Raw genomic sequence first — 19,792 nt, forward strand, 5'->3', positions numbered from 1 at the left:
GGTCTTCTCATTACAGAGCCACAAATAGCAACAGTGCAACAGCAAAGCTCTATAAGTTGCTGCAAACAAATTAAATTCAGATGACATGTCCAACGTTATTATTGTAAAAGCTCCAGCTGTGAGATTGATGTCGGTGAATTTTTCTTTGCTTTATAAGGGAGTTGATAATTGTGAGGCAGGAAATTCTCGTGATCGATTCAGTTTGTGACGGAGTTGGTTTTCCATGAATGGCAGTCGCAGGAATGAGCTATTGGCAATTTGACATGCCATGCTTTTCTCATCTGTGGCCGGCACGCCCCCTCTGACACAATTGGGTCTGCTGTGATTTCATTTGTCTGGAAGTCTTCTCAAGTGCATTCATTCAGACAGTCTTAATACCATCTAAATTATTACACGTTTAAAGTGTTTAGATGTGAATGTATACAAACCCAAGTTTACTCGGTAAGTCTGAGCATCCTTGAAAACCTTGGAAAGGTTCTTGATTGAGACAGTTACCAAGCAGACTAAATAGATGTGTTTTTCAAAAAGTGACTTTTCTATTGTCTGTTTACATCAGAAAGTAGACTGAAAGAGGAAAGTAATGACACTGGCTGGGAATTAATGGAGCAGATGAGATTAGAGCAGACAGCACACATGTTAGTGTTTTAAAGATAGACCCATGTGCTTTAAAAGCAATACATCTTTCACTTGATGGATTAGGCGGCAGTGTCTTGGGAGCGTTGCAGAAGAAGATGGAGCACCATGCTCATAACATGAGGACAAGTGGAGAGCACTGCCGGTGTTGACTGGCTCACTGCAGGGGTGCAAAGTTGGCGTTTGAATCCAAAATTGATCATCCGTGTGATTCATGTGGATCTGATGAGTTTTTACATTTTAGATTTTTTTGAGTTTACACCCCTGTTGCTGTCATGTTGCAGTAAAGGCTTATGCACTTCGTTCAAACGCCTTATGTCCTTCCTGCTTTAATGTTAATCGTATTTTATGTGTGTATGTTTCGTTTTACTGTATGTGTATGTGTGTAATTGTGTTTTTGTGCCTGTAGTGTTTGTTACCGTTTTAATTCATTGGGTGGATTTCGCCGAGAACAATACTTTTTTTCTAGCTCCACCTTTGGGCGACCAACCTTTCCTTTCTAACCTTTAAGCTACTGACATGTCATCTAAAGAGGCAGAGCAAGAGTTGTTTTAAAACCTCAAGCAGGGAGTTGAAAGAAGATTTAGACCGTACTTCTTACACCCAAGAGACACTTGCTAAAAGAAAAAGAATGATGTCATGTATGAGTCTTTTATTGTGTTTTACACTCCCTGTGCACCAGTGAAATGCCTATTAAAAGAAAAGAGTAAAAAGGTATAAAAAAGTAACAGGTCGTCTGTTGACCTTAATGTTAATAGACACACCATATGCCTGCAAATAATTATTTTGATTCTGTCTGGGGACTTCTGTTGCATCTTTCGACCTGATGATCGCAAAGAAGTATTCTTTACAGACTTAACAGGGACATTAGCATGCAAAATATTGTATTTTGTAAGAGTAATTATATATTATATTTGTAGTATTATTTATATATTATAGTTGTGGGTGATGCAGGATGGTTAACTCGTAACATATAAAAAGGGTTTCTGTAGAAATAATAATACATTATTAATGAGTATTTATTGACTGATAAAAAAATGTAATACCCTACAAGAGAAAGTTCATTCACGTAAAACTCAAACAGAATGCACAATATCGCACACGGCAGACCTCTCAAAGCCTGTGTTTGTGCATGTTCTTGTGCAACACTCAGTCCAGCGACTATTAGTAACACCACCCTTGCAGCCCGCCGAGTTGTGAATGTGAAAACATGCACGGCCTCCAAAGCCACATCTGAGGCATTCCCAGATCCTAATCTCACGGCCCTCTTAAATAAAATGTCTTCCTCCCATCATGTGTAATCATAAACGAGGACACACATCCCAGTACTCCTGCTCTTTTCCGCTCGGCGTTCCGAGAGCCAGAGAGCCTCGGAGGCTGAATGCGAGCATTGTTGCCCGTCAGGCCGGGTGCTCCTCAGTGGCCCTGCTTCCCAGCCCACTTTGGAAATGAGAAGTGACATGTGAAAGTGCTGTTTTCTTTACCCGGGATAACGACGGGGGGAAAACACTAAACAATCCCAGAGCAGAGATAGACCTCTCTCTGTGACACAACTGTCTCTTTGTATGCGCTCATGCAGGGCTCTCAGACAAGACACACACATACAGTACATAATGACTAAATATCTGGCACTGTCCGGCTTGTAGCAAAGAGACGGCGATTCCACTCAGTCTACATGGTGAGTCATACGGACAGTATGGAAAGAAATACACACATTTGGTGAGATTGCCACACAGATTCACACACCCAAATTCGCCAGCACCTGTCTGAAGTTCTGAGGTGGGCTGCTAAGTGTGTTTTCATAGCAACTTGGTAATGATTTGAGCTAACATTAAGGTTTAAAGAGGCAGAGGAGGAAAAGGAAAGAGGGGGTGGAGGAAGACAAATGAAGGTAAGCCGTTCCGTCACAAGGCCCTCTGCATTACATTACCTGGCAGCTTCTCCTGGAATCTCTCCTCCTCACCATAATTATGAAAATAATGACCCGCAATTTTCCTTTTTCTCAGTACACTTGTTAATTACGACTGGGAGGTCAAGACCGAGGTTAAGGAAATAAAAAGAGAAACCGGAGCCTGGTTTAGTGCAAGAGGGAGTCTAGGAATGAAGAGAGGAAAGGTAGGGTGGGCGGGGAGTCGTTTTTATTAGTTGCAATCACAAGTGATAATGATTAATGATTTATAAACGGGTGGAAAGTCATGCACCAGGACACCCCGAGGGGATTGGCCAGCAGCTTTGTTGCATCAGCTCGAAAAATCATTTGACGTAAAACTTCAGGTGCTCTTCCCCTTTGCAAAAATAATATAGATTTTCATCTGGGCTCCTGGTAATTCTTTACAGCGCTGTATTAATGTTTATAGGTGACCATAACGCTCAATGGATTTTCTGATCATGACCGAATATTACATTATTTTACACCTTCTGAGATGCCCTGGAGACTGTGGCGTTCGAGGATGTAAGAACTCGTAAATATGCAGTTCTCAGTGTGTGGAACGGTCATGTGTGTTATGTGTGGGGGGCTCTATGCCATCTCAGTGAGGTAAGATGAAATGACACACTCCAACACCAGATATGATTGGAGGTAATTGTATTTTAATGTCCAGGGGGCCCATTCCCAATTTGTATTTTGGTTTTTCCATGATCGACATCTGGTGTGAAGAACGCCAGCATGTGTTTCCACTAACCTTTGTATTCATACCTCTAAACATAGCAGTCAACACAGCAGTCGGCAGGAGTTTATTGTCCCTATTACACTTTTGCTGTTAAGTGACATAATGTCAAAACACGTTGGCCTCTCTGCCCGGGCCACTCGTGTTTGTTTTCCCTTGTCGCTCTCAATCTGGAGGGAGACATAATGTTTGTCAAATGCCACAGTATGCGGTTCGCTTCACGGGCCGATGTTTTGAGTTGTCGTTACGGGCCGAGGGGTCGGTGTTTGAAATGGAGCGGGGTGCTTGTTTTCCCTGGCGAGTTAAGAACTGTGGAGTGGCTTTAGTTGTGGCCACGTCAAGGTAAAGAGATCCTTGGATCCTTTTTTTCCACTGTGGCATTTACCAGACAGGCCACACATAGCCTGCCCCAGCCCCGAGACGTGATGAGCCAGGCCAAGACAACTAGCCAGCTCTCTCGTCATCCATACAACCAGAATACAAGCCAGCCTGCTTCCATCATGTCATCCAGCCATCAATCCCGTCCATCAGCCAGAGGGCATTCTAATTGCCCCTTAAAGACACAGCTTGCCAGAAACCCAATGTGGCCAATCCGCAGGCAAGCTAACATGATGACGCATCCAACATTCAGCTTGTCTTACTCCTCTTATCTGCTGAAGTTTCATGGCACTACTGTGCGCTGACAGTTCCCTGGACAAGCTTGCCTCCATTCCATTCTCTCTAATAAACACACTCTCATACATCCAAATTTGATTCCCAATTCTCTCGTTTTTTTTCCTGCTCTGTATGAGGTGTGAGCCATTTGTCATCACATACTTAATGTGGCTGCGATGTCTGTATGTGCACTCCAGTGCATGCACTGGGAGGGGCGATGGCTTGATACGGACAAGCGTCGCTCCAGTTCTCCTCATCACACAGCAGAGACTAAGCCTTTGCGTTTTGGCCGGCCGAACAATAACAATCAGAGGCATTTATGTGTTAGAAATTGAGGAAAAGAGCTGGGAGCAGCGACTGCATATGGAGCTGATCACGTTAGGAGTGGAGGCTTCGGATTGCCTTACTGATGACTAATTGACCACAGCTAGGAGGCCCTCCTCAGTCCACGATGACCCCCCTCTCATCTCTATTTTTGACTGTGTGTTTCTGTTCCTTCTGCCCTACAATGTTTCAATACTGGAAGTACAATTTTACACTCATCTAAAGTGCAAACTGGAGCAATGGTTGACAACAGGAAGATGAAATCAGTCCCTAACAAGCTTACCGGCTTGTGTGTGCGCAGTTCTATCTTTTTCTTTGCAAATATAGCAGTTGAGCCACTTGATGGTTAAGTGGCGCCTTGTCTTTAATTGCTAACATAGCGTAGCCCATTCATCAGGCTTAGTGGCTGTCCAACATCAATCATCCAGTCTTTTGAGGTTTCTCTTGGGCCAGTTTGGCCTGACTTCAGGTAGAAGCTCTCATAGAAACACACACGCAGACACGCTTGCATGCACACAAAAACACACCTACACATGCTGTCACTCATGCGTGTATGTGCTTTGACAGACGTAGACATTCCCCTTCTGACTTCCTGCGCTGTTTCCAAGCGCAAGGAAAAGTCTGAAATGGCTTCCATGTGCCAGTAGGCGTTGAAGGCTCGGTGTAAGCCTTGCCATCAGTTTGTGCTAATGCTTAGCTGCTACACCAGGAAGCCCATCTAGGTGCTTGAGGGTCTTTACCTACCTTGTTTCTTCCTGATGTACCTCCGTCCCCACCACACACACACACCTCATGGAGCTTATTTAGCTTCTAGCCTGACTGTTTATGTATTTGTTTAACAGAGCAAGGACTCCTCATTAGTGGCCATGCATGGCTGGATTCTGATGATAGCACCCATAGGGTATCAAGGCACAGGGGGAGGTGATGCTGAGTTCAGGATGTTGGATTTGCCCTGCTTGTTCCAGCTGCCTCCACTGCTTCCAATTCGTCAGGCCTCCAGGAGAGGCTGATGGACCCCTGGAGGATTGAGAATATGAAAGCTGACTATAGATTCTAATGAGGGGGAAGTTTGGCACTCTCGAAATAATCAAGAATTGGGAAAACTTGGGAATGGCCATAGAAAAACGTGAAAATGTGAGGTGTGATTATTTCAACAGTTTGCTGTCGATTTGAACTTCGGCTACTTTCTGACATCTTTAACTTACTACCGCCATATTTTCTGACTTCAACTTGATCTCAAACCTGTTTGCTTTAAAGGTCACTTATTATGCAAGATCCACTTTTTCATGTCTTTTATACATAAATATGTAGCTCCTCTGTGTTAAAAGATTCTTAAAGTTTCAGGAAAAAAGACTCATCCTTTTTGTTCTGATCCATTTATATAAAAACTTGTGTGAAAATTAGCTCATCAGATTTTGGCCACATATTTAGGAATGTGTTGGGGTTGTGCGACCATTAGCCAATAACCAACCAGGGTTACAACCGCTCACCTTATCACCTGAATCTCCTCCTAGAGCACCACCTTTTTTTAAACCATACACTTTTGCATAGGGCTTGGGGAGTGGCGGTTCATTTGCATTTAAAGCTACAGATACAGAATCAGCACTTTAGGAATGAAACAGAGGGGTATACGGCATGCTACAATGCATGATCTGTTTGGTATTTCCCACCAAACACTTCAGAGACATGTTTAGTATATATCTCAAATCTATAATATACTGTTGAAAAATATTGAAATAGGTGACCTTTAATACTGGGTTAAAATGCAGGAGGCAGATTTGAAACAGAAGAAGAGAACTAAGAATATACCATTTTATTTAGGACACTGCAACAAAAAACGACTGTAAGCTACATTCGTCCAGGGATAAAATGTGCTAGTTGTAGCCTAGAGAAGCATCCTCCAAAAAGCAGAGATTAAGTTAATCTAAGTACTGCAATACTTCAAAAATACTCATATTTTTGTTTTACAAAGTCTTTAATTTGACTATTAATCATTTCATGACAGTCCGGTAAAGACTCATTTGAGTTTTTGCATTGGACATCTTAGCACATCTCTTGCATTCTTCATTTCTTACTATCCATTTCTTATCATATCCCTTCAATTTATATCTACCTCTTATTCATTCACTTACTAAATCACTTATACAAAAACAGTCTTACGCTTAACTCCGACCCCCACTGTCTGCCTCCTTTGCTTCCCTCCCAGTCAACTTGTCAGTCCAGACTCTTTCTGCTCTTCCACTTACTCGCTCCAGTCTGGCTCGCTCGTGTTGCCACTGGAGCGTTTTGGCCTCTCTTAGCTTTTCTTATCGGACAGAGCTCATTTGGCTACCGTACCAGGGCTGAGTTCAGACTGGGGTTGGCCAGATTATATAGGGAGGCTCCCCCTCCCTCCATGAATCTCTTTCTCCCTTGCTGCTGCCTTGGCATCCCGTTGTAGGCCCATCACTTTGAAGGGCAGTGGGTCAGATGAGAATCACGAAAGAATGAAGACCTTTAAATAACTGCTGCTTCAAATAACTCCTCGTAGAGAGACAGTGCGGTGTAAATGGAAAACACGCATGGGCAAAGTTGTCCACTGACACCAGAGTTTGTTTCTCTACTGGTGTATAAAACACATAAAGCATGGTGGTTTGAATGGGAATAAAATGGCTTCCCGGAGATCTGGGTTCACGACCCCCCGCTTTCGCGTTTGAACGCTAAAAGCGCTGCTCTATAATCACCATTGCCACTTGCAATAAAAGTCGTAAAAGTGGTGTTTCTAAATGGCATCAGCCTTTCAACATATGATTTAAGCCATATGTGTCAAAACAAGATTTATATCAACACACCATATGTGAGCAGATTCCATAGATAGGCACAGGCATGCGATGGAGAGCATGTCTCTGGAGTCTATGCAGACAAGCCTTTTGTCGTAACAAACTCAGAGTCCAAGGCTCTCTCTGTGCTGTTTAGTTAGCCTTTAGACTGCCACCAGCCACCAGGGAGCCCAGGGGACACAATAAAAACATCCATCATACCACTGGCCATCAGCCAGCCTCCAAAAAGGAGATTCAGAAAGCAAAGTTAATGACCACATGTCTGAATGCTCCTGTGAGATTTCCTGCAGACTCCCCATCTCACCCTATTGTCTGTCACAGTCCATCTCTTTCCCCGCAGCGCTCTATTCTTTCAGACGCACACACAAAAATAATTGTCTGTCTGTCTGAGGGCCATTGCTTCACAAACAGCTGCTTTAACAAGTCACACTGAGAGGTTATACGTGACCCTGACACCAGGGTTTGACATTGCCTTCCCCTCTCACTGACCTGCTCCACCGATTTTTCTCCTACTGCAACCTCTCGGGTTTCTCTAATTAGCCCCATTATTCTATTAGGTGCGCGACTCTCTGCAAACCCTACCACTGTCTTATCCTGATGTCCTTTCCAATCTCCACACCCCAAAAAGCCTTGAGGAAACCATTATCTAGGAGGAAAACCATTAAGTGTGAACAGGTCGTGAAAACAACCAAGATGACAAGCTAATGGCATCGGCGAAGTGGCACAAACCAGAGGCTCCTTTGGTCTTTGAGGATCTGTTTTTCTTAATATCTCTTCCTGGGCTTCCCATCCATGGTAGTAGCCAGAACTACTTTGGGCCTGTCGGAGGAAGGCAAACAGGAAAGTGACACAAACCTGAGCAGCTAGCTTTTGTTACTCTCCAGCGGTCCACCTGGGCGGCAGTGGGTTAGGACAGCTGAAATATGGCACGGCTAGTGTGCGGGGTGAGCTTTGAGCCTTTTTTTTTTACAAAAGAAATAAAAACAATCTTTGGGGATGATTGGAATAGCAGTTAGGAGAAGGGTGGATGATGAGTTGCGGCCCCGACAAACTATGTGCCGACTAGACGGCGCATTTGTCTGGTTTCGGGTCGCAAGTGAGAATGACGCCACACGTTCAGTTGCAGTTCGCTATCCTATTCCATTCTAAATCCCAGCCAGACAAACTGTGATCGTGGGGTGACATTGACAGGTTGGCACCCGTTAGACCTACAGAGCCTATTTTGGTTAACTGGTAAATGCATCAATGCTACACTTTGTTTAGCATAGCAATGAAGAAGTTGAAACACTATCCTCTTCTTCGTGTGTCTTTCTGGCTGAGCACTAAGCCCATAAAGGAGGACAGGGAAGGATTGTGTGTTTGGGTGTGTCTTTTGAGTCTGCTGCCTCGTACCTGCTAAGCTTCCCCCTCTCTTTCCAAGCCATAAGCTACGTAAAATAGTTTGATGCTTTTACTTGGCATGCTTATATTCAGTAATTTGTTTAATCTAGTATTGTTTCTTTGAAGAAATGAATGCAAACTTGCTTCAAGATGCTATTGGGGGACTATTTATTTAAATCTTTGAGCTTTTTTCCATTGGTTTATACATGAAATCTATCTCTCACTGTGGGGTGCCTTACCCCAGCAACCAGTTACAAAAAGTATCTTCGGTATATCATAGCAAGAAAGGGAAAATGCCATGTCTTTATGTCTTGCCATACTTGGCATGTTCTCACTATTAGTTACATGGGAGGTAAAAACATCACAAAAAAACATCCACATAATTTTTTTATAAAAAGGGTGATGTGTTGACTGAATTTCCAATACTTCTTACTGTCATTTTGGGCAATAATCTCATCATTTTGACAATGCATCTATTAACAAAAATACTTGCAGCTCATCCAAATGTTCTCTATTCTGTGTTTTTGCTCTGCAGGGTGCAACAATAATGCGTGACGATCACACAGGAGCCATCCTGGTGGCCCGGATCATGAGAGGAGGGGCAGCCGACAGAAGTGGTGAGTTTTTCCTCGTTTTCAAACATGTTTTTATACATTTTCGTCTCAACATTTGTACGTGAATATGTAGTGGGGAATGAAGTCTGACATAACAGTCAGTAGTCCATGTATTCAGGAATTATCACTGCACCTGAATCCACAAGTTCTGTGTCATCACTTTTACTTATTCACTTTTTTCTTATAAACATGAAGTATAATGCTTCAGTTGTTTTGCAAATAGTTTCCATTCAAAAATGTGTTCATAGTGTCCAGTCTGTTGTTCAGCTCTGCCACAGTGTAGCCATAGGCACAACTCTACATGTGTCGACAATAAAGTTTTGATTATCTTCCAAACTCTAATACCACCACTACGATAAACAGTAATGTAGTGTACTGTACACATCCCTAGGCTTTATTAGAACTGGACTTTTTAAACTGTAACTTACCTGTATTAGGACATCAGAATAATAGAATATTGTGTGTGTTTGGCAGGATTGATTCATGTTGGGGATGAACTGAAGGAGGTCAACGGAATCCCTGTGGATGACAAGAAACCGGAGGAAATCATCCGTATTCTGGTAAGCCTCGTCTGCCCTCTCTCTGTTTTTTGTGTGTGCTGTCCAAGAGTTTTCTCCTGTGTTTAAGCTCCAGTCCCTTGGCCAAAATAACAATCCTTGTTTGTGATGGCAAAAAACCTCCCCTAACTCACTTAGGACCACGTGCCTCCCATCGCAGTGCAGAAAACCAAACACTGGCTTTTCTCTGTAAGTCTTTAGACCGCATGCATAGAGCCACGCCGTCCCCCTGGATGAGATTGATGCTTAGTAGTTTCTCCAAGCAGCCTCCGCCGCACGCCTCAAACAAGCTCCGCCATGGGCCTGAGCTCTGCCAGGGGGGACAACTGGAGAGGAAAGACAGTCTCTTAAACTCTGGAGGCCCACTCAGACAGACACAAAGGCCTCCGGAGCTGATGATAGCTTTCAACACTCCTCCTCTTACCCCTACACACGCTCCCGATCCCTGCCAAGCACGGTCATCCAATCCTTATAACCCTTCCATTGTTGAAAAATCATACAGTGGTTCGCATTGTGTGACTTTCACTGAATTAGGTGCTGTGTGAAACAGATAAATGGTTTCCGCCCCCTTCATTTGTACCTAAACTGGTGTATCTATCTTGTCTTTCCCAATGTTCAGGCCCAGTCACAAGGAGCCATCACCTTTAAACTTGTCCCCGCAGTCAAGGAAGAGGCGCCAAGCAAGGAGCCAAAGGTAAGGCGCAATCATTATGTTCTTTGGGTTACACTCATCGACTCAAAAGACATTAAGAGCTTCTCTGATCCAGAATACCTTTTTATTGGATACAGAACATTGCTTTTGAGCCACAGTGAGGCAATGATATATGGACAAGGGGGGAGAAGGGCTGTAAAATGGTAATGTGATTGTAGAACTAGGGCAGGTTATTGAAATGCATCAAAACTTGCAGAAAAGCAGAAAAGCTATTTAAGTTTCGTTACCATTAAAACATTTGGGATGCTTTACTTTAATGAATCTAAACAAAACCTGTGTTTTCGATACCTAGATGATACATCTGTAAACCATCCAAACCTTACAGATCCATAGTTAAAATCTTGCGACTTAAATAGTACACTGGCCAAGGTTTTGCTTCTGTCGTGAAACTCAAAGTGTCTATTTTTTACCAGATGACACGGAGAGCAGAGACTTAAAAAAAACATTCTTCCACCTTGAGTCAAAGGCCTTGTTCAAACTGTTTTTGAGGTTGCAGCAGAGGTTGTAGAGACATAAAGTGACACAATAGGGGCTTGAATGGGTTGAGCTAAGAAAACAATAAACTATTGTAAAAGGATGCCGAGTGTAACATTTTCCTTAATTTAAAGAGATGGACTTTCACATGCAGCATCACTTATTATAAGTCAACATTCTGTTTTCTGATCCTACCAGCTTGTAAACCACAGGCTGCTTCTTTCCAACAACAATCTAACCACACAGCCTTTTAGAGCAGACTACTTAAAATGGTTCAAATAGTTTGCAATACAACACAAATAATAACATTTTGCTGACTAGTATGATACAAGCTGTTTATATTCTGACCAGATAATCATATCAGTAACCTGTAGCATTAACTCCTGCAGTTTTTTTGGCCAACGTTTTTGAGGTTACCATTGTAACACTGCTGATACCCAGCTACATTCACTGTAGGACAAGATTATCTCTATTTGGAATGCTGCCCTCGTAGACAGTAGCTTTCAGCCATCCATTTGAGGCTGGTTTAACTTCAACCATGCCATAATTCTCACCCAGTGGTGTGTTGATACAACATTTATCAAACGTTCATCCACTCAACATTTTTAAAGGCAGTTTTTCATTATTCACAAAGGTAAGGCTTCTTGTGTAACAGAGGTTTACAGGACATGGTGGGCTACTTCTTACATTTATAATCCTGAAATGGTTGAGCCTGTTGAGAAATAGTCCACCACTGCCAAACCCTCAGCCACTCAGTCATAGGAATAGCCTTTGCGCTAACAGTAAGCAGTGTAAAAGCTACAGTAAGTGGCTGAGCACCTACAGGCCAGATAAACTTGGCCAAGGTAGAGGTAGAGATCTTAGTGTGTAGATGTGAGTGTACAGTATTCAGCTGGAGGGTTTCAACACAGGCTGTTAAGACCCAAACAAAACATCTCTCTCTGAAAGATAGTTTTAATACGTGGCACAAAGCACTCTTTAAATCAATAGGACATAAAAACTATAATCTCTCCTTCCCTGTTCCTCGTTTTCTCTCACACACTTACCTTCCCTCTATTTCCACTTGTACTGAAGCGTCTTTTGGGTACTAACTCATCATGACAGAACTCAATTATGACAAAAGATGCATCAAGGTGCTTTTAGATTGCAGCTTAACTGCCACAACGGGGAATGTATGTCATCGATTTTTCCACTTAAAGGTCCAACCTCCCTTGTGTTAATGAGTTGTGTATACCTCTGCTGACAAAGCAAATAAGAACAACTTTTTTCAGCATCAGTTTGTTCCCTTAGTGTGGAAATATATTAGTTTGTGTTTAGATTTAGAAGAACGTGTGGAACAATGCTCTTCCAACTGGAGCCTGGAATAAATGTTATGTTTTGCCACACTTGGAAGATGTTGACAGGGCTTAGTGCATCCTCAGTGTTGATGGAACCACATGGAGAAACTAACTTGGCCAGCAGTCGCAGGTTTCAACTTCTGATTGCAATGACCTTTCTAAAATAATCCCCCTGAGCGTTGGTGAAGCACCTTCTGTGTTCGCCGTGATGACTTTCCTTTAGTATTCACACTCTACGCAATGGAGAGAAAAGTCATTTACAGTGAACCGCTGATTTTTCCTGTTCTGCCCTCAATCCAGCTCTTTGTTTTGTCCCCCCCTCCCCTCCCCTTCTCTGCTGTATGTCCAGGTGTTTATGAAGGCACTCTTTGACTACGAGCCTAAGGAGGACAAAGCCATCCCATGTAAGGAGGCTGGACTGGCGTTCAAGATGGGCGACATCCTACAGGTCATGAGCCAAGATGATGCAACCTGGTGGCAGGCCAAATACGAAGGAGAAGCCAATCCTCGTGCCGGCTTAATTCCGTCCAAACAGTTCCAGGAGAGGTAGGAAACAACAAGCTCCATCAGCATGTCTTGTCAACCATTCACTCTTAACACGGCTGAACCCACCGTCTTTACTTCTGTCATAGTCACACAGCTTTCACCCTCTTTCTCTTTCACTCCCCTTATTTTCGCTTATTTAGTTTCTTGCTTCATACTGTACTGCCAAAATAGTCTGGATTTCCGCACAATGTCTGGACCGAAATGAGTAATGACAGAAAATGATAGTGCTGGTACCGATCCACTTTGGATGGCAAGTGGATGGAAAATCGCACATCAGTGTGCGTTCGGACGAACACAGAGCAGGCCGGGGCAGTTTCTTGGCACTGTCTAAGAGCATTGAAAAAGGGGAAGGGAGGAAAGCAAATGAAGAAAAATAACATTCATAAACATTTAACCGTGCAGTTTTGTCACCAGCAAGTGTGTTTTTCCTCACTCTTTCACTCTCCTTTTCAAGTCTCAGCTGACCGAATGGTGGATATTGTAGCATAGCAGGGAGTGTTTATTATTCCCAGTGCGGTCATGAAAACTGATGGTTTTATTGTGCCTTCTTCCTTTCTTTCTTTATCCTCCTCTCTCTTCTTCCAGGAGATTTGCACTGAAGCGACCTGTTGCGACTCTCCCACTGCAGAAGACCCCCAGCCGACGATCATGTAAGCATATATTATAAGCTCTGGTAGGCCCTTACAAAGTAGATAGTGACAGCACATCGCAACATATTAATGGGTATGACAGAGGTATTGCAGAGTAGCTGGTAGTAACTTACAAACAGTGAAAGACTCCTCTCTGGATGTCTGTGGTACAGTTGCTTCACACCTGTCATCAGAGGAAGTGTTGTGTCTGGATTTACCTTCCTTCTTATTTTCCTGTTTGCTCCTCTTTTTTTTTTAGCTTTCTCAGTATCTCCCAGTCTCTTGCCAGACTCTCCTTCCTCAGCCCCCCTCTGTGTCTCCATGTGTCGATGTGGTGTTAGTCATGCAGGGGCTTTAATACAAAGAAAAATTGCCCACTGGTAAATTCTCTGAGCTTTTACTCCTTCCATCCTACCAAGCCCACAAGAAGTGCGCAGGGCATTGAAGCACATTTTCGTAGTGGCCAAACGGCAGTAATACTACTTCCGTGTTCCTTATGTGATTTCATTTCAATTACAGTGGGAAAGAGACATTTGTAAATCAGCATTAGGTCAATCAACTTCACAGCCTTAGCACTTTTATAGCCCTTTTTTAAACATTACTTCCTCAAAGTTGTATGATATGCTAAAGCTAAATCCATCCACTCCATTCATTTGACTTAGGCGTGAACGGCTGTGAAGCTCCAGATTGGAGGCAAGTCTTAAGGAAAAGCAATCGCACGCGCTCTATGGGCCCGAATACGGGTACTTTTGCCCTTGAGAGTCAAGCCATGTTGGCTCAATGCACCACTGAGCAACTCCAATAGGATTGAACGGGGCCTGCCTCCAATGCTATATCCAGTTATTTGTATACATCCACGCATCCTACCCATTCAGCTCAGCCACATATCAAAGAGCCTAATGACGGATTAATGAACTGATGCTAGACTTTAAGATGTAATAACAGATCTTATGTACAGTATTTACGAGTCTCTACAGTGACCCCAAACCTGGCCTAGCAGGTATGTTAGGAAAAAAAACATCAGCAGGAGTACTTAGCAGATATATGCTTGAACAAGCCAGGATGTAGGAGATCAGGAAATGGGGGGAGTATAGCTTAATTGCCCTTATAAATCAAAGATTTTTGATGGCTTCATAATGAAGACAGAAGACATAAACCATGTCTTATAGGAACATGACAGCAGCAGAAACAGTTATGTATGGCCTACAGACACTGGTTTTAGAATGATAGTTTAGAAATACTGGAGGCTACTGTTCTGGGAGCTATAGTGCCCCCAGTAATAGATTGAATGTAAAAAGATTGAACTGAACTGTTGTATTTTATAAAACAGTCAAATCAAAATACACTACTGTCAAAAGAAAAAGCCTGCAACTGACATGCATGTTGATTTAACATCAATGGTTGATCAATCTTCCCTAACAATAACTCATTTTGGTTTCTCAACAGTGTAAATTCCTCCAGTTAAAGTTGAGATTTTCTCACATAAGAAAAAGTACTTAATTTTAAGCCCAAATTGACAGACTTGTTGGCAGGACTCTCCTTGCACCTGTAAGATATTCCCTGATATGCAGTCTCAAAATGACAAACACATTAGTTATGATTTACAAAACAGTTGCCAACCAGCCATTTGTTTTGTATATGGTAGGCTACAGTGCGTGAACAGAAGCCTAATCCAGCTGGCTTTGTGGCTGTGCATTACAATATGACTACGTGTGCATGCCTGTAGCCATAAAGAAGTCATTCATTCTGCCAATGTCTACTGTGGGTCTTGCCGTTCTTATGAGCCAACTCGACCCACTTGGACTGCAGTTTACTAAATGCTTTTTACTTGACATTTGCATTTATTGCCATCTTCAAAGCTGAAAATTAATTCTGCAACCCTTTTTTGTGTGCAACTTCATTAACTAAGCAATACTAAGATATAATCCATATATATATACCACTCAACTCATCATTGAAAGTGTTTTCTCAATTCCAAATCACACATGGCTCCTTCTTACACACCTCTCCTTTCCTTCTTGTTTTGTTCCTTGCTTTGTTTATATGTATTTGCTGACATTTTCATGTTCAAAAGCACATATGTTTGCCTAATGAGACCACATATGTTCTCATTTGCAATATGCAGCTTGTCTCCTTCCTCTCATTTCACATCCCAACATACAAACCCTCAGAACCACACTTGTACTTTGTTTTATAGGCCTGCACCAGTCTCACAATGACCCCATTGAACCAAAAGCTAGTTCGTATTGGCCATATTTTTTTTACTGTACATTACCACTTTAAAACGGACATATCCATTTGACTACTTGTTTCCCTCAACATGGCTCAGAGCCTTTAATGTAACGTGACTCTTCCAATATGTAGCTCCAAAATAGCCAACAGAGCTAAGCTGACCACCTCTAAACTTAGCATTAGGCTCGTTTTATGCTTCAGGTTTTAAGCCCTCGGGTGAATTATGGATGTTGTCATTTCCTGGTTATGTTCAACCACATACTGGCATACATAGTGCAGGATGGCCAAAAATAGCCTGCTAAAAAGTTAAAGACAGACAGTGCTGTACTGTTCCCTTCCTATTTCATTTTAATGGCCCAGTTCCTCTTATGAGTTATTGGATTTCTAACCTCCCCCCCATCCTCTCTATATGCAAACAAGGTGGCAGGTGTAAAATGTAGTTTGCTGCGGCCCATACCAAAAGAACATAAGTCTCCTTTTGAGCTAATGTCATACATACTGTAAGGATTAGTTGTATTTGGAGCAGCAGTAGTAGGAAGTCCCTTGACATGGCCCTCTCAGGACTACAGTAATAACTGGGGGAAAGATAACAGTTCAAAAAAACCAACAACCTTGATTATAGAAGAATGTTGGATCCAGTTGAGTGAAAGGAATGAAGGAAAAGCACAAAAAAAGGAGATTTAGCAAAGTGAAAAAGGATTATGGATGGCCTGACAGAGAGATAGATGGGGAGGGATTGATTGGAGGGGTCACATTCAGTAGCTGATGTGGCCCAGCGGAGGGGTGATGGCTGGGTCAAGAGAGATTGAGGCGGATCAAGCTTGGATCCTGGCCCCGTGTGCGCCGGACCGCCTGGGCCCCGGGGCCATAAACTACAACCTAATTCAAGGATACCGTGGAGACCCCGCTGTTACCGAGCGGAGGACGGAGGTGGTGATTGAGGAGGGGGTCCCTTTCTTTCTCTCTCTTTCCAGCCCGGGAGCTCCGTCGGCTGGAACAATATTGGTGTTGGCGAGGGGCTGCGGCGCGCATTGCTTAACCGTGTCCATTTACGCCTAACATTTGCAAGATATAAATAATCCCTTTCCTCGCTGTTGCTCTCGTGGATGCATTCCTCGGCTATGAAACTGATGTTTAAAGTACCATCAGTTTAAATCTATTATTAATCTGATACTGGGGTTAGATCAACTATTTAACATCCATAGTTGTCAACCTAGTCTACAGTAATTGCCTCCTCCCTTCTTACCCCCTAGCTCAATTCCATTGATACCTGGCTCTCCTCCAGCCTCCCCATCTGTTCTCTCTGAACGTGCTAACGGCTCTCTGGGCTTTCTTACAGTATGTCTGTACTTCTGTCTGACGTGCAAACCTCTCCACTGTCTGATTGTTTGGTTTGGTTCTCGGTTTGCCAAACACGTGGACACACTTATCGCTCACCTTGGGGTCTCTATATGTCTCTCTCCATATATTACAGCGCTATCCCTCTCAACTCTCCTCCAACGAGCGGATGAACCATTTCGAAATGCCGTCCGAGATCGCTCTTAAGTGGCCCTGAACCTGGCCCCGTGTTCAATTTATCCGTCCATTTCATTTTTCAACTTTAAACGTTTACAGACCGGGGAGTAGATTTAGAAGCGCAATGGGTGCATGACAAAAGTTCAATTTTATTCTCGAAGATAAGAGCCAGTTAAACCCGTAGAGACCACCCTTAAAGTTTTATAGATCAAGTTGTTATTGTTTCCCTTCATGTTAAAATTCCCTGTACATTGGTTCATTGTCAGTATCACAATTCTGAGTGACATGTACCGTTTGGTAATGTATGGATTCAGCCTTTTAACGCAGACCAGCTCAGCTCTGTCTTTCATTCACTTTCCCCCTCCTGACTTCCAATAACCGGCTCTACATTTGAAGGCCAAAAGATGCATGACAAAGATCTCACTCCGTGTCATCTGGAAAATTCCACCGGTCTCATGTTGGTTGTTTAAAAAGTGAGAGAGAGAGAAATACTGCAAGCAAGAGAGAAATTGACAGCGTCAAGTTTGTCCAAGGAGAAGGCCATCTGTGTGCTGGCTGGCTGCGAGGGTGACATCAGCTCGTAACTCAGGTCCATTTACAGGGTGCTGACTAGGGGTCATTCCTTTGTCTCTTCCTGACTCGTAAGAAGATAGCTAAAAGATTGTCTGGCAGCACTTCAGGATGGTTTACTGTGCCAGATATAATCCATACAACTCAAAGGAGTAAAGATACCCAACATTGGATGTTTCTCTAGTGGGGTAGTATGACCTGGACCATCTTTTGATACCCTTAGGGTGATGATCAGGGGGATAATAACAATGGGTTTTGATGATGACCTGCTATTCAGCCCAGTCAAATACATTGGTTAAAATAATCAGTCTAAACTGTTGTTTACAGCCTGTCTGATTGTCTGATTGTCTATGTTTCTTTCCCTTCCATCAAATGTTATATCCAGATCTTAGCGATTATTATCAGTACAATTTACTCTACGAATCAAAAGGAAAGCCAAAACTGCAAGAACAAGTTGTAATACTTGAGTAATACTTAAGAAACATTACATCCACTCGCCTTTCTGTTTTTGTCATCCATCCTTTCCCTTCATTCCAACACTACCCTCATCTCACCCCTTCTGTCATCCTCTGCGGTGACTCTTTGGTATGTTGGCGACATGGGATATACCCTTAAGCGTGCGTCCCTTTCCAGTGATGATTGGGGCGGGTGGCCATGAAGCATCCAGTCAGAATGAGTAGCCGACCAGCTTGACTGCACACCGAGAATGTCTGCGAAAGACGGCGGCCACAATCTGAGCAGCCATGGCTCCCCTGAGCTCAGTAAATGATAGGCTTAGCTGCCACCATCACCATACACATCAGATCATTACCTCAGCTCATTCTCTCTGCTCTTAAAATGTTTGAGATGGCGATGGAAATGCACCCTCAAAAAAGGGCAAAGAACAAGGTTTTCCACGATTTAGGCATTCTCTGATAGGCCATGCCATTTCAATTCAAAGTCTGCAGTGTTATCACATGGTGTTTCATTAGACTAGGAATGCCTGTGTACAAGGCTACAAGGCCATTAGGCAATGCAAACCATTCCTGTGGCAGATAGGCACCAGATGAAAGCCTTCCAGAGTGTAATAAGGGCAGCACTTGGAAGGATTTTAGATATCTTTATCATTCTCATATTGTCCTTGTCATTTCCTTTCAAGTTTGCCCTCCGTCTCCCCCTCCACTACAATTACCTCTCATCCTACTCAAAATGTGGTTTGGTTGCTGGTTCAACTTAAAATGTCACATAACAGTGGGAGGAGGGCAACATCAGTAGGAACATCGCCGTGAACACTAACATGTGAAACAAGATGTCAGATAAAGGCAGACGCATTTGGCTCCGCACTTCAAAACGTTCACGGCTCTCAGACCTGATGCTTTAGGATCGGAACAACCTCAGGAGTGATCGCTCCTGACTGCTGTTTTGGCTAGTCATTATCTCCGGTGTGACGTAACACCTCCCCGAGCTGCAGTGCGCTCTGGGAAATGATCGCGGTGCTGTAAGGCGAACCCCATGCTGTGGTAGATGATGTTATGAATGTTTTGATTTAACCTTGTTTGGCCAAAATTGGAACACGTGAAGGGGAGGAAGCAACTATAAGTGCCTCCAAATGTTCACGGCGTCTTACACCAAACACACACACTTGTCTGATCCTGTATGAGCTACCATTTTGAAACCAGCATCTTAAAGTTGTTTGGATGGCAATCCTAAACGTCTGGAGTAATTAAAAAAGCTACCTGAAATAAAAATGTTATTCCTGTTTCTCAATAGTCAAAATGGTCCCTTTTTAATATTATGGTTTGACTCCCTGAGAAATGTAAGCATCCCTTTTGATTGGAATCTACATTTGTTTTTTTCTTCTGTGTAGCCACCATGGATGACTGTGTCTCACTAGGTAACAATGGATAAACATGTGTTTCGGTAATATAGAAATGTTTTTTTTTAGAGAATGCCAATGTTCATTCTTATAGCTTTAAAAACACATTGTAGTGTTGAACACAAGGTCCAACTACTAGTTTTTTCCTGAGCTTTTAACGTTTCCTTCATCATTGGTTGTCGTTTTCTCGTAACCTGGGTTAAAACTTGTATTGGGGGCTTACAATCTCCCACTGAAGTTCCATACTTTGTTTGTGTCATGACAACTGAGCACAT

General features: G+C 43.0%; 1 protein-coding gene across 3 annotated transcripts in view; it reads left to right on the forward strand.

Annotated features, from left to right (window-relative positions):
- The window catches only part of mpp7a (membrane protein, palmitoylated 7a (MAGUK p55 subfamily member 7)), a 138,171-nt gene that overhangs the window by 87,778 nt on the left and 30,601 nt on the right, over positions 1 to 19,792 (forward strand). For all 3 annotated transcript variants that reach the window (XM_034132388.1, XM_034132386.1, XM_034132387.1), the window contains 5 exons: positions 9,012 to 9,093; positions 9,565 to 9,650; positions 10,267 to 10,341; positions 12,520 to 12,716; positions 13,302 to 13,366. In XM_034132388.1, the coding sequence (XP_033988279.1) occupies positions 9,012 to 9,093; positions 9,565 to 9,650; positions 10,267 to 10,341; positions 12,520 to 12,716; positions 13,302 to 13,366 (505 nt within the window). The remainder of the gene's footprint in view (positions 1 to 9,011; positions 9,094 to 9,564; positions 9,651 to 10,266; positions 10,342 to 12,519; positions 12,717 to 13,301; positions 13,367 to 19,792) is intronic.

This window comes from Trematomus bernacchii, unplaced genomic scaffold (genome assembly GCF_902827165.1).
Source record: "Trematomus bernacchii unplaced genomic scaffold, fTreBer1.1, whole genome shotgun sequence".
Classification (NCBI taxonomy): Eukaryota; Metazoa; Chordata; class Actinopteri; order Perciformes; family Nototheniidae; genus Trematomus; species Trematomus bernacchii.